General features: G+C 37.6%; 1 protein-coding gene across 6 annotated transcripts in view; it reads right to left on the bottom strand.

The window, feature by feature from the left end:
* Window positions 1-14,472, bottom strand: part of HEATR5A (HEAT repeat containing 5A) — a 101,282-nt gene that overhangs the window by 14,638 nt on the left and 72,172 nt on the right. For all 6 annotated transcript variants that reach the window (XM_087422850.1, XM_087422868.1, XM_087422875.1 and 3 more), the window contains exons 24-30: window positions 13,978-14,217; window positions 11,869-12,050; window positions 10,524-10,592; window positions 7,696-7,875; window positions 5,673-5,895; window positions 3,358-3,606; window positions 1,467-1,594 (exon numbers count right to left, since the gene is read on the bottom strand). In XM_087422850.1, coding sequence (XP_087278976.1) covers window positions 1,467-1,594; window positions 3,358-3,606; window positions 5,673-5,895; window positions 7,696-7,875; window positions 10,524-10,592; window positions 11,869-12,050; window positions 13,978-14,217 — 1,271 coding nt within the window. The remainder of the gene's footprint in view (window positions 1-1,466; window positions 1,595-3,357; window positions 3,607-5,672; window positions 5,896-7,695; window positions 7,876-10,523; window positions 10,593-11,868; window positions 12,051-13,977; window positions 14,218-14,472) is intronic.

The following is a 14,472-nucleotide window of genomic DNA, read 5'->3' as shown; positions in this document are numbered from 1 at the left end:
AAGTGGATAAGTTAATAAGCATAGAATGGATATCTCTCTAAAGAATAAAATACACAGGACAAATACTATCTCATTTCCCTCTTTTCTTTTCTATTGGTTACTCTGATAGCTTTCTTTTATCTTTGAAAATAACCGTAAATCTGTCATAATAATACTTGTTTTAACACACAGAACAACCAAGTACAAAAAGTTTAAAATTTATTCAAGTACAATCCAAGTCAGGTAGGAACCTGATTAATACTTCAAACCTAATAAATGAAAGTGTTAACAAGTTAAATAACAGTCTATATAGAGACGAAATCATATCATCCATTTTTCTTAACATCCAAGAGTCAACGATAAAAATCTACTATACAGGGGCCAGCCCGGTGCCACAGCGATTAAGTGTGCGCACTCCACTTCGGCGGCCAGAGGGTTCGCTGGTTTGGATCCCGGGCATACACCAACGCACTGCTTCAAGCCATGTTGTGGCGGCGTCCCATATAAAGTAGAGGAAGATGGGCACGGATGTTAGCCCAGGGCCAATCCTCCTCGGCAAAAAGAGGAGGATTGGCATTGGATGTTAGCTCAGGGCTGGTCTTCCTCACACACACACACACACAAAAATCTACTATACAGGTAATACATGATGCTAAGGGGGCCTGCCCAATGCACACTTGCTCTTGGGAAAGCAGTTAAAGGAAGTGCCATACCCTGTACAGTGATCCTTCTACCATGGTCACAAGTGGCTCAGATATTACTGTCTGACTCCACCTATAGGCCAGCCAGTAGCCTCTTAAAAAGACCTGAAAGGAGAACTCAGCCAACAGGAATACTTCCTAAAAGACAGTAACTACAAGGACCAAGCAGATGCTCTCTTGAGGAAACACAATATAAATTCTACATGTACCCAGTGGGTATTGCACTGGACAGTGCAATATAGGACCTTCCCATCATCGCAGAAAGTCTGACTGAAGAGCTGCAACACAGAGTGGTTAGCTGGCAGCAGCAGAGAGAGGCACGGCAGAGGCAGAAACAGAAAGTGACAGTTGGGGGCCGGCCTGGCGGCGCAAGTGGTTAAGTGCGTGCGCTCCGCTGTGGCAGCCCCAGGTTCGCCGGTTCGGATCCTGGGTGCGCACCGACACACCGCTTGGCAGGCCATGCTGTGGCGGCGTCCCATATAAAGTGGAGGAAGATGGGCATAGATGTTAGCCCAGGGCCAGTCTTCCTCAGCAAAAAAAAGAGGAGGATTAGCAGATGTTAGCACAGGGCTGATCTTCCTCACAAAAAAAAAAAAAAAGAAAGAAAAAGAAAGTGACAGTCAGAGGCATGACTGCTCCCGGGTCAGCACAGTTCTGAGGCCTAGCTGTGTGGCTGGCTCAGTTTTCTTTTTATTTCGCTGTGTTCATTCTCTGTTCACTGTGGTAACCTGAACATGTTTCTGTTCCTTGAAATCTACAGAAGCCTAACAAGAAACAAGAAATCACCTGGTCACTGCCAATTTTAGATCTGGGCCAAGGAACATCTAGAAGGGCCTGTAATGCATGTAAACAAGCAGTAATGCTTTCCATGGTTGCATCTGAGCGTAAGGAACATAGAAATTCCACACTGATCCCTGCAGAAAGCAGAAAAAGAGGAGACTTCTTTGAGATTCTAAGTTTATGAAGTTAAATACTTTGACAAGATATACAAATAAACTTAGCAAAAAGGTAATGCAAATAAGCCAGAATGAATTTAAGATCCTAAATAATTAAGTGATAAGGCAAGTCTTTTAATAGTTTGTTTTAATCTACATGTTCACAAAGAATAATCTCAATTAGGCTTGTGCACTATTGCGTATTTGCTATTAAATAGTTCAAAGATGCAAAAATTACAATAAAATTACACCAGCGAACTTAACATGTAGAGTTTCATAACTTCATTTTGACTAAAGTTTATTGAGTGACTACCACATTATCAGGCACTGCACTTTACATGTATCATTTCATTTCATTCTCACAATACCTGAGGAAGTAGGTACTATTATTATCCCTCTTTCTGAGACAGGGAAATGATCAAAAGTAATTTAATTTGCTCCAGGTCAGTGACAATGGGGTGCATCAAGAATCTGGACTCAGGTAGTCTAACTGCATAGCTTATGCTTGTAATAACTCTGCCATCCTTCATTCTATAAAAGTTTGTTTTTAAAAAGCTCGTCTCAAGGCAAATGGAAACAAAATTTTAATATACCTTAGGATATAGGAAATCTGGTCATGTTTGTTCTTGAATAATAAAGTCTAAGAACCACAAATCTTACTTTATTTATTTATTTACCTTTATAACCTTCACATTTCATTTAATCAATAACTTCTTCATAGGTAGTGATCTAATATGATCTAATGGATTATTTCCTCAGAACTAGGTAAACAGGGCCGGCCCCGTGGCTTAGCAGTTAAGTGCGCGCGCTCCGCTACTGGCGGCCCAGGTTCGGATCCCGGGCGCGCACCGATGCACCGCTTCTCTGGCCATGCTGAGGCCGCGTCCCACATGCAGCAACTAGAAGGATGTGCAGCTATGGCATACAACTATCTACTGGGGCTTTGGGGGAAAAATAAATAAATAAAATTAAAAAAAAACCTTAAAAAAAAAAAGAACTAGGTACACATGAAAAACATTTATTCCATTTATTCTAGAAACTCATTGTATCTTAGAAAGATACCTCATTTTAAAAATGAAGTTCCAAGAAAGCCAAAAAATGGGTTACCCTTCATAAATCTAAAAATCTCATTTATCTTTGACCTTAAATATTTGCTCGCAATTCTGTACCTTTGAGTATACTTGTTTTTTTTTTGCTGAGGAAGACTTTCCCTGAGCTAACATCTGTTGCCTGTCTTCCTCTCTTTTGTATGTGGGTTGCCACCACAGCATGGCTGCCGACGAGTGGTGCAGGTCCACGCCTGGGAACTGAACCCAGGCTGCCGAAGCAGAGCGTGCCCAACTTAACCACTAGGCCACGGGGTTGGCCCCGAGTAAACATTTTGAACCCTGCAATCTCTGAGAACGGGGGTGGGAACCCCTCAAAATATTGATATTTTTTATATACATTCTGAGAAATTCAGAACATTTGCAGCCACCACATGGATCTTTTAAAAATCATGTGGCTTTTCTTGCAATTTCTACCATTCATTCAGCTTGATGCTGAAGCCAGCTTGTAATGGGATTCTAGACTTAATATAAAGAAATTTGCAACTTTATAAAACGTAAACAAGTTTACTCAGTTATATCAAGACTATCGCTAATACCTAACAAAGGAGGTATTAACCACCTAGAGCTCATAGGCAGCGAGGCAAAATTCAAGAAAAACTCTGAAGGGTTGGAAGCTAGTAAGCTTTTACTGACCTAAAATAAGGTGGAATCTATCAGTGTAGACATCCTCAGGGGACTTTACTGCAGCCCCAGATGATGATCCCTGACACATGGAAGTTGGTGTGACAGGCCTTGAGAGATGAGATGCTCCTTCATCCGGGTCTGCAACCACAAAGCCTGTGCTTGTAAGCCACAACGCTGTAGCATGGAGGATAAGCGCCCAGGAGTTGGAATAATGCAGTTTTGCATTTTCACTAGTCTCTGCTGTGTAGAAAGCACCACCTACAGAAAAGAAGCCAACAGTTTCAGGAGGAATAAAAGAAGACGTTAGCTCATACTTCATTTTCTCTTTTCTCTGTTACAAGATAGAGACCATTTCCATCACCCCAAAAGTTCCTTTAAGACCCTTTCCTGTCAGTCCCCTACAGCCCAGGGCAAATACTTTCTGACTTTTACCACCACAGATTAGTTTTTCCTGTTCTTGGTCTTCACATAAATGGAAAAATAAGCAGTATGCACTTGTTTGTGACCGAGTTTTTGTTTAACAACATTTTTGGAGATTCATCTATGCTGGTATGTTATCAATATTTTGTTATCAACATTTTTATTTCTACTGGGAGTACAATTGTTGGGTCATAAGGTTGATGTATCTTTACAACTTCAAAAGAAATTTGCAGGCTAACTCTTAATTTATTTTTAATCATAAAATATTTTAAAATAAGTATGTGATGTATGATGTGTATTTAAAACAAATACTGATACCCAATTACCTAACTCTAAGATTAACATTAATGTTTTGCCTTTCTTAAATCTAACTCTTTTAAAAAAAAAAACACCTAAAACTTTGTTACACCACTAATTCTTGCCCCTCCTTCTGTAACCACTTTCCTCAGATCGGTGTGATTCACTCCCATAGATGGTCCTACACTGTGATCACACTGGATGTCTGCATTGATAAATAATATAAACTATCATTTTGTGTTTAAATTTACTTAAAAGGCATCATATTGTTATGTATCCTTTTTGAACTTGCTTTCACCTAACATTGTTTGTGAGATCTACTTACATTGATTTATGTCTGTCATTCACTTTTGCTGATAAATTATGTCAATAAATCAGTTTATTTCCATTTTTTTTTTTGTGAGGAAGACTGGCTCAGAGCTAATATCCATTGTCAATCCTCCTCCTTTTGCTGAGGAAGATTAGCTCTGAGCTAACACCTGTGCCCATCTTCCTCTATTTTGTATATGGGATGCCACCACAGCATGGCTTGATGAGTGGTGTGTTGGTCTGGGCCCAAGATCTGAACCTGTGAAGCCAGGGCCGCCGAAGCGGAGCGCGCAAACTTAACCACTATGCCACCAGGCCAGCCCCTAATTTGTTTCCATTTTTATGCTATTGAAAAGTACATTAAACACTCTACATATCTCTTTGTGTCTAACTCCAATTAAAATTCTAATACAACTTGGCAGGCTGACCCTAAAATTCATATCAAAAGAGTAAAAAAAAGAAAAAATAGCCATTTCGGAATAATATGAAGATTAAGAGAAGATACCACATATCCAAACCTTAAAATGCAATATTAATAACTGACCATAAAAATCAGATCTTCATCCCCATTCCGCATACACAAAATAAATTCTAGTTGAACTGAAGTCCAAAATGTAAAAAGCAAAACTGTAAAGCTTATAGGTCTTTATGATCTTAAGTAAAAAAAAAATGTATCAGGTATTACACAAAAACACAAACCATAAACAACTGATTACATTAATTTTAAAACGGTTAAACAAGTTAAGTTACAGACTGGGAGAAGCTATCTGCAAGACACAGAACTGCAAAAGAATAATACTAAAAATACATAAAGGATTAACAAATCAGTAAGAAAATGACAAGTATCAAGTAGAAAATGGGGAAAGATTATGACTAGGTGATTTACAGAAGAAGAAACAGCCCATAAACCTATGAAAAAAGATTCTCAATCAAGGTAACAAAATAAAACAATGAAATACTATTTCATATCCATCAGATTGGCAAAAATTATTAACGATGATAACATACAATAAGCAGAAGATGTAGTGAAACAGAAACCTGCTGTTGCTGGGCATATTAATTGTCACCACCACTTTGGAGAGCAATTTGGTGGCATCTCGTGAGGTGAGATGTGCACACTTCATGACCTAGCGAATCAACTTCAGGGTGTTCACCCTGAGGCAACTCTCACATGCTTATTCTACGAATGAAAATATTCTGAGGAAAACATTTCAGATAAACATTACCTGCTAAAGGAGGAGTTCTGAAAAGTTACTGACTGTCACTCTAGGAATTATATAACTATTTTACCCCCTTACCGTCAACAGGAAGTTGGGAGGCAAATTCGGAAGGCAAAGTTAAGAGAGCAAAATCCTGAAGCGCAGCAAGCCAGAGCCGGCTGAGTGTGCCCAGGTCTGTGTGGACTAAGTCAAGCAGTCCATCTGATGAATATGACCCATTTCTGACACTCTCTTCTGAACAGATAGTAGTCTTCAAAGGTTGTTTGTGGTTTTTATGTCTTTCTACAGCAATTATGTAGACCTGTTAAAGGTTAACTTGTAAATAGGAAAATCTTATACCTGCTGAAAAGGTGCTATAATATTTTTATCTTGCTGAGGAGGCAGACTTACCTTTGAGCATACTGGACTCGAAATGCACTGTGATACCAAGAAGGTATATACACTTGTAACTACACATACAAAACTGGGGTAGAAAGATCCAAAAGTATTATCTTCAATGAGCTATGTTAGGGATAACAAATACTCGGCAAATATGCTGCCACCTTGCATTTTACATTCATGACAGCTCTAAGGAAATGATCTGAGCACTCTTTCTCACTAAACCTAGTTGTTATAATCCACCTCACCTTATGGCTTCAGGTGGCCATCTCTGACCTGCAATTAGCTGAAATACTGAAAATATTTTCTTTCAAAGTTACCACTAAATCACTATAAGTAGTTTACATAAATAGATTTAACATAGACTGTTTATAGGACTAACTATAGGTTAAAATATTCAACATAGTACATAACGTGTACTACCCCTTTATCTATAACTCTAAAATCCAAAAAGCTCTGAAAAACGTAAGTTTGTGGGAAATGAATCTGGTGGCAAAACTGACTAAATTTATGTGTGGCTAAATCATGTGAGGCTATTTATAGTCTCTATCCAACACAGTGTGACTATTCAAACATTTTACTACAGATATATTAATGTGTTTGATCACAGTTTCTATGGTATTACCCCAGACTTCCTGGATGGATACATGAAACATGCACTGGATTACTTTTCGAAATTCCCCCAAATTCTGAATTCCAAATATATCTGGCTCTAAGGATTTCAGATAGTGGATTATGGACCTCAATTATACAGAACTTGTTGGTCAGTCATTACCTTTACCAATGAGAGAACAGGAGGAGGTAACAGGCTTAAGCAAGAGCCCAGAGATTCAAATTATTATAAAGAACACTGTATAAGTAGAGAATTATTTGTAAAATAGGTTACAGATTATAGAATTTCTGTGTGCTCTACTAAAAGCATATGTTTAAAAGCATACAGAGTTGACTGTTAAAGATCATTAGATCCAGTTTATTAAATCTAGACAGAACTACTTCCTCATCAAGGTTTGTTAACCCTAAATAATGACAAAAATAGATATTCTGCAATCTTCAGGTTTTAATTAGCTCTAGCGGAGGAAACTCTTTCTTACACGTTGCTTAATTCTCTCAGTTGTAATCTGAGACTATGTACCTTCATTAAAATGATGTATGAACCCAGACTGGCCAAGTTTGGTAAACTGCTGGACCTAGATGATGATTATATGTGGGTTCATTATATTATTCTATCTACTTTCATATATGCTTGAAAATTTCCACAGTAAATTAAAAAATGGTACAGCTCTCTTCCTGATTAGGAAATAATGGTTAAACATTTTCCTATAAAATTTCCTTAATCTTAGAAAACTATTATTTAATATTTATAAATGTCATTCTTTGAAACAGCATTAAAACAAAGCGTATGTTATACAGTTGATAGAACATACAAGCAAACCCACATTTCCAATAATTCAGATTTCAATAAAAGTTGATTTTCATTGGCTATTATAAAGTCTCTGTGGCTCAGGACTGACCCTGCTTAAAGCAGTAGATAACAGACAATGGAGGGCACTTCAGAATGCTTGGCCAAAATATCAATTAACATATAAATAAATCTCACGTTGAAAGTCTTTTATTAACCTTAAAAATGGACTTATTTGTGTTTTAAATAGTTAATTTCAGTTCATGGCCTAAGGTGGTTATTAACATCTTCCAAAATTCCAGTTTTAAATTGAGAAGTACTAACCTCTGCCCAGGCTTTTAGCACAGCTAAGATCTCCATGGTGGAAGCACTTTCATTGTATAAGTGACTTAGAGCTTCTTTTCCAGCCTGTATTTTTGTTAATGATGAAACAAGCAACTGATGAACTCTTCGAAGATCATTAAGGTCGCTTACAACTCCACTTGCTATCCAGGCACTGCAAACCTGGTTTTTAAGAAAATCAAAAGTTACATTTAAAAACTATAAATATCTCCCTTGTGAGTGCAGCAGAGCTCACCTACATCTTAGGAATCTAGTCACTGAAATCATCTTGCTATCAAGAAACCCAATGGATGCTGCTGATAATGACAATCAAAGCCAGTATTTCAAAAGGGAATGAAGTCTAAGGTTGAAGCAAGGAAACCAGTGCTACTAAGTATATAAATTGAAGAGTCTCAGATGCTATTAATATGGAGAAATGAAGCCTTGAAAGGTACCACTTTATAAATGTTTGGATTATATTTGAATTAAATCTCCAATCTTGATTGTTTCATCTTATTATTTTAAAATCAGGGATTGTAGGGGGCCGGCCCCATGTCTTAGCGGTTAAGTGCGCATGCTCCACTACTGGCGGCCCACGTTTGGATCCCAGGCACACACTGACGCACTGCTTCTCCGGCCATGCTGAGGTGGCATCCCACATACAGCAACTAGAAGGATATGCAACTATGACATACAACTATCTCCTGGGGCTTTGGGGAGAAAAACGAAAAATAAAATAAAATCAGAGATTGTGTGGTTAATTAATGAAACTGTTGAAAGATAAAAACCCTAACATTTAAAATCCCAATGAAGATTTTGATTCTTTTGAAGACAAGATATTAAAAAAAATAAAATAAAAAAACCATCATTAATAAGTCCCCAATGCAAAAAGTTTACTCAATTATCAAGGGCTGTCTATGGTTTTCCCAGGTGTCACAGCATTTCTCTTTTTCTATAGAAAATTTATTTTTCTTCTTTCCTCAACTTATTCTGTTCCTGTCTCATTTCACAAAAAATTTCAAGTGGCTTATAGCAAGAACACATATAGTAAAGTGATGATAAATTAGAGACTTGGCACAACATTTAATAGAGTTCTCTGAATACTGAAGATAATCACACATTTCGTAAATACAACTGAATAAAAAGAAAGCTGCAAGAATGACGAAAATTAGTGTATTCCATTATGTTTATAATTAATTTAAGTCAGTTCTGCTTTTATTTATTTATTTATTTATTTTTCCCCCAAAGCCCCAGTAGATAGTTGTATGTCATAGTTGCACATCCTTCTAGTTGCTGTATGTGGGACGCGGCCTCAGCATGGCCGGAGAAGCGGTGCATCGGTGCGCGCCTGGGATCCGAACCCGGGCCGCCAGCAGCAGAGCATGCGCACTTAACCGCTAAGCCACGGGGCCGGCCCCTCTGCTTTTAATTATTTCAGGTCATTCAGGGCTGGATATTGAGTAACTGACAACCACTCCTAGAAAAGCAACTGTTTAAAATTGTATATTATATGGCTCTTAGATATATGAAAATGCTCAATCTCACTTGAAATACAAATCTAAACTATTCTGAGATAGCCTTTTTACTCCATCACAGACAAAAATCCCCAAGTCTGAACATAGATCCAGAGAACAGACTGGTGGTTACCAGAGGGGAAGGGGGTGGGGAGAGGGCAAAAGGGGTAGAGGGGCACAAGTGTATGGGATGGATGGCAACTAGACTTTCAGTGGTGAAGACGATGCAGTCTACACAGAAATCGAAATATAACGATCCACACCTGAAATTTATAGAATGTTATAAACCAACGTGACCTCAACAAAAAAAAGAAAAAAAATAAGATGGGTAAAATTTTGACTGGCAGAAATGGAAGTAGAGGGAAGGTGTGCCCCTAACATTTCTAGATCCTGGGGCAGGAATACAAACGGAACTATTTTAAAGTCGTAAGTCAAACTTATGCTTGACTGTTGGATAAAATGTATACTAAATAAAGTTATAAATCAAGCTAACAAATATTAAATAAAATATGCTCTATCCTTTTACCTTGGGGGAAAAAACCCTAAAAGTTGACAACTCAACGTTGCTGAGAATGTGGGACAACAGATACTTGCATACATTGCTAACAGGAGTTTAAACGGGTAAACCCCTAAAATATACTCTTTAACCCAGCAATTTAATCTTGGAAAATTTATCTCACAGATAAGCTTGCACCCAGTGAAATTATCTATGTAGGGGCCGGCCCCGTGGCTTAGCAGTTAAGTGCACATGCTCCGCTGCTGGCGGCCCGGGTTCAGATCTCGGGTGTGCACTGACGCACCGCTTCTCTGTCTATGCTGAGGGGGTATCCCACATACAACAACTAGAAGGATGTGCAACTATGACATACAACTATCTACTGGGGCTTTGGGGGTGAAAAAAAAAAACGAGGAGGATTGGCAATAGATGTTAGCTCAGAGCTGGTCTTCCTCAGCAAAAAGAGGAGGATTGGCATGGATGTTAGCTCAGGGCTGATCTTCCTCACAAAAAAAAGAGAAAAAAAATTATCTATGTATAAGGTCATTCACTGTAGCCCTACTTGTAATAGCAAAAGATGAAAAAAAAAATCCATATATCCATCATTGGTTAAATAAATTATGACATATCCATATACTGGAATACTATGCAGTTATACAAAAGAAAGAGGAAGTTCTCTAAATTTAAAAAGTAAAGGAAAAGGAGCAGCTGAGATTAATGGTTAGACAACTACAACAGAACCTTGGTATCCAATACTAACTGGAGAACTGCTTCCCAAGAGAGGGTTTTACGTCTTGAGCTTTATCTTTTTAACCACTTACCTGACACGCTTTGGCAGTGACATCAGGTGGCGTCTCTGAAGCAAAAGCTGGTCTAAGTGCTGCTCCTACCTGGCAAGAGATCATACGACCCATCAAGCATCAACGAGGAAGACAGCACAAGCAAACTCTTTCTCTTTTTATAGTGATTTTTAATGTATTTATTTATAATAGGTATTCTGGACATCTGTTGTTTTTGCCTGTCCAGCATATCTTCCCGTGTTTTGGATAACAGCATCCCCATTTTCCTTTAGGGAATCCCCTCTTTCCCCAACTCAGCCCATGTTGTTGCTATGGAGCTGACAGCACTGCCTGGTTCCAGGGACCCACGCTGGGACATCAAAGCCCTCCTTAAGACTTCTGCTGGGAGTACTGGGAAAGAGGCACCGCCTCTTTATAAAACTCTGGGTGCTAAGAAAGCCATGCTGATTCCACTTGGAGAGAGCAAATTTGAGAATAAAGCCAGTGTAGAAGAAAGTAGAGCCAACTAAGATTCCTGAAAACAATTTGCCTTTTCTCCTTAAGTGAGCTGTAATTGTATTTCTATCATTTGCAATTTTAAGAGGGCTAAAAATATAACACAGATCCCTTTAATTAAGTGGAATTACAATATTTGATTCTAATATGATAGTTCTATGTAAGTAACTCTAATACCTTCCTCTTGCTTTCTCTCTAAGCATACACGGGCATGACCTGCTGGGAAGGCGTGATGGAGACTGGTAACTGGTGAACTTCTCTGGTCTCCCTAACTGCTAGCCATCAGAAGCTGCCTCTGAGTCACAACGAGAGCTATCCTGGAGGATTACATGTGATGTGCATGATGTAACATGTGATGATTTTGTTATCTTCCTTGTTCTTCCTAGATTGCTCAATGCACCAGTAAAGATCAGTTAAAAAGATTATAGAACCAGTAATAGAAACCTGAATTCTTTTCTAAGTCCAGAATAAAAAAGAGGAGGTTACATCTATTCTAGGAGTAATGATCTGAAGATAAAACACGCATGTAGCCTAAGTGGAATATTTAGTAATGATTTTGTGTTATCTCAAGCTTATTCAGATATTTTTGTAAAGAATTTAATTACCAAAGTCCTTTGTTCCCCTGAATTACCAAGGTTTTAATTATGAAAATTAACCTTTAATGTTATAAATGACCTGCTTTATATACCAGTTTGCTTTTACTTGAAGATTCCTTCTTTAAACATATGCATTTTCTATATACTGATTATACTGGTGATATACTAGCAGAGATATATACTCATTTATGTATTACGAGGTGGTATGTCAATGAGTTTCATAGACTTTTTACCTGTGTGTTTAATAATAAAATTCTCTAACAGAAAGTGCTTACATTGGCTTGATACTGTTCCAGAATCACATGACCCGGAAACTCTGGTTCTGGAATAGTTGCAAATCGCCGAATAACAACTAACAGTGTTTCAAGGCCAGAAAGACGGAGCTGATCACTGTGATCTGTGGCAGCCATAAAAGCCATGCGAATTAAGTCGGCAAGATGGAGCACCAAAAAGTCATCTACAAGATTAAAAAAATATTATCAAGAAAAAGAATATGCCGGAACTAAGATTTACGTTAAGTGATAATTTCTCCTCCTTTCAATTTCATAACCAAGACTTGCTTTTAAGTACCTCTAATTTGATCTACTGCTTTGTTTTACTTTTTGTTAAATACACACTTTAAAGCTAGATTTACTGCCCCACTGCAAATACTCACACACAAAAACTATCCCAAAGCAAATAATTATACAGCTATTCAAAAACCAAAGGCAGAATCAGCATCCTTTAAAACAGTGCCAATAATACCTTCACTAAAAATTTTGTCACACTTTCTGATACAAGTAGATTAGAAGGTACTTAGGAGACTGGGTTTTGATGAATAGGCAGTTATTTAATTATTCTCTTTATGTCAAGTTGAAGCTAAAAGATTTAATGTTCCTTTTTAAAAAAATGTTTTATGTGGTTCTTTATATGGACTAATATCTTATTTTTGCATGTCTTGCCACACATACAAATGATGGGAATATAAAAAACATTTGTAGCTACAAAATTATAAATGAGAACTTCTTTCATTCGTATAACACATTCTTTGGTATAATAACTCTACTGGGGAGAGACATAAGACAATCATTTAACAATATTCTAACAATAAAATGTTCAGGGGTACAACTAACCTTTACCTAAAATATATTTGAGACTAACTCAGAGAAGAATAGTTACAGGTCACACTGAAGAAACCAACAAATCTTACTGCCAATTACAATTTTAATTGGGAGGACAGGAATCAGTACGCATCTAGGATATACTCTTTTTATACCTATCATTATCTGGGACAGTGCTCATCACAAATAAGACACTCAATAAATGCCTGCTTGAAAAATCATTAAAACAGAGACACCTAATTCATACTCTCACACTGGCAACAGCAACATTTTGCTTTGTAATTCTTTTATCTGGTAAAGAATATTTCCAAGGCACTTAGATATGTGCATTATGTCTTTGAACATATAAGCTTAAGTGAATTTTAAAAATCAGACATCAAACCATAACACATATACCTTCTAGGTAAAAATAATAAAACTGAACAATAAAAGGTCAAAATGGTCTTACAACCAGGGTTACTTTACATTGAGATAGGCTCAAATGTTTTCTAGGTAACATCCATGAAAAAAAAATAATCTATAAGCAAAATTGTTATAAGTTAAAATTCAGAAAATAAATTTTGGGAACTAGTTAACGCACATACTACTTTCCAAGAACATGATTATTCTCTATAAACTTAACCCACGCATATGTCCATTAAACAAAAGTGAATGCCAATTTAAGAAGCTTTTTCATTAAAAGTGTGTTTATACATTAAAAATATAATAAATTTATAGCTTATATAAATGTTGTACTCAAGTTTCATAACTGATTTGGAAGAATAAAAACTACCTTTTAGTTTTACTTTTTTTTTTTTGGTGAGGAAGACTGTCCCTGAGCTAACATCCGTGCCAATCTTCCTCTATTTTGTAAATGGGATGCCGCGACAGCATGGCTTGATGAGTGGTGTGTAGGTCCATGGCTGGGATCCAAAGCCGCTGAAGCGCAGCATGTGAACTTAACCACTACACGGACAGGCCGGCCCCTGGTTTTACTTTTTAAAGATTTTTTTTTTTTTTTTTTTTTAATTTTCCCCTCAAAGCCCCAGTAGATAGTTGTATGTCATAGGTGCACATCCTTCTAGTTGCTGTATGTGGGACGCGGCCTCAGCGTGGTCGGAGAAGCGGGTGCGTCGGGTGCGCGCCCGGGATCCGAACCCGGGTCACCAGCAGTGGAGCGCGTGCACTTAACCGCTAAGCCACGGGGCTGGCCCCCTGGTTTTACTTTTTAAAGTAATATTAAAAACTCAAGCAGACAGTATTTCTACGTATATCATTTGGTCTTTTCACTGTTATGCTACTTACCTCTTGAATCCCTTTTTCTCATTTCTTGTGCTAAAGCAATGTCAAAATGCGCGCTGTGTGCATTCTCACACTGATTAATTATCCTACAGACACATTCGGCAGCAAAGACTCTAGTAACCCATCGGGGATTGGTGAAAGCATGGGATTGGTCACCACTTCTGTTGGTAAGAACTGAGGCATCATCTCCTTTATCTCCTTCCTCTTCTTGCATCGTATCCACACAAGTTACAGCTGTAAAATCTTTATCAATGGAGAATATATATAATTACAATCGATTGGAAGATACATTTATAAAGAAACAAAAATGACTTCAAATTCAGACTAGAATTACTGTCAATCAATCATACATCTTTTAACAACGTAAAATAATCATGTCTAATAAACACAGATAACAGTGGTATCTGAAGAAATGCTTTAAGAGCTGTTCTAGGTCAAAATGACAAAGTTGTTAAATTATATTCAGGGGCCGGCCCAGTGGCGTAGCGGTTAAGTGCA

Source organism: Ceratotherium simum, chromosome 3 (assembly GCF_057802395.1).
Source record: "Ceratotherium simum simum isolate JZ-2026a chromosome 3, ASM5780239v1, whole genome shotgun sequence".
In the NCBI taxonomy this organism is placed as follows: domain Eukaryota; kingdom Metazoa; phylum Chordata; class Mammalia; order Perissodactyla; family Rhinocerotidae; genus Ceratotherium; species Ceratotherium simum.
The sequence above is the reverse complement of the archived record's forward strand: the minus strand, read 5'-3'. Positions and strand labels throughout refer to the sequence as shown.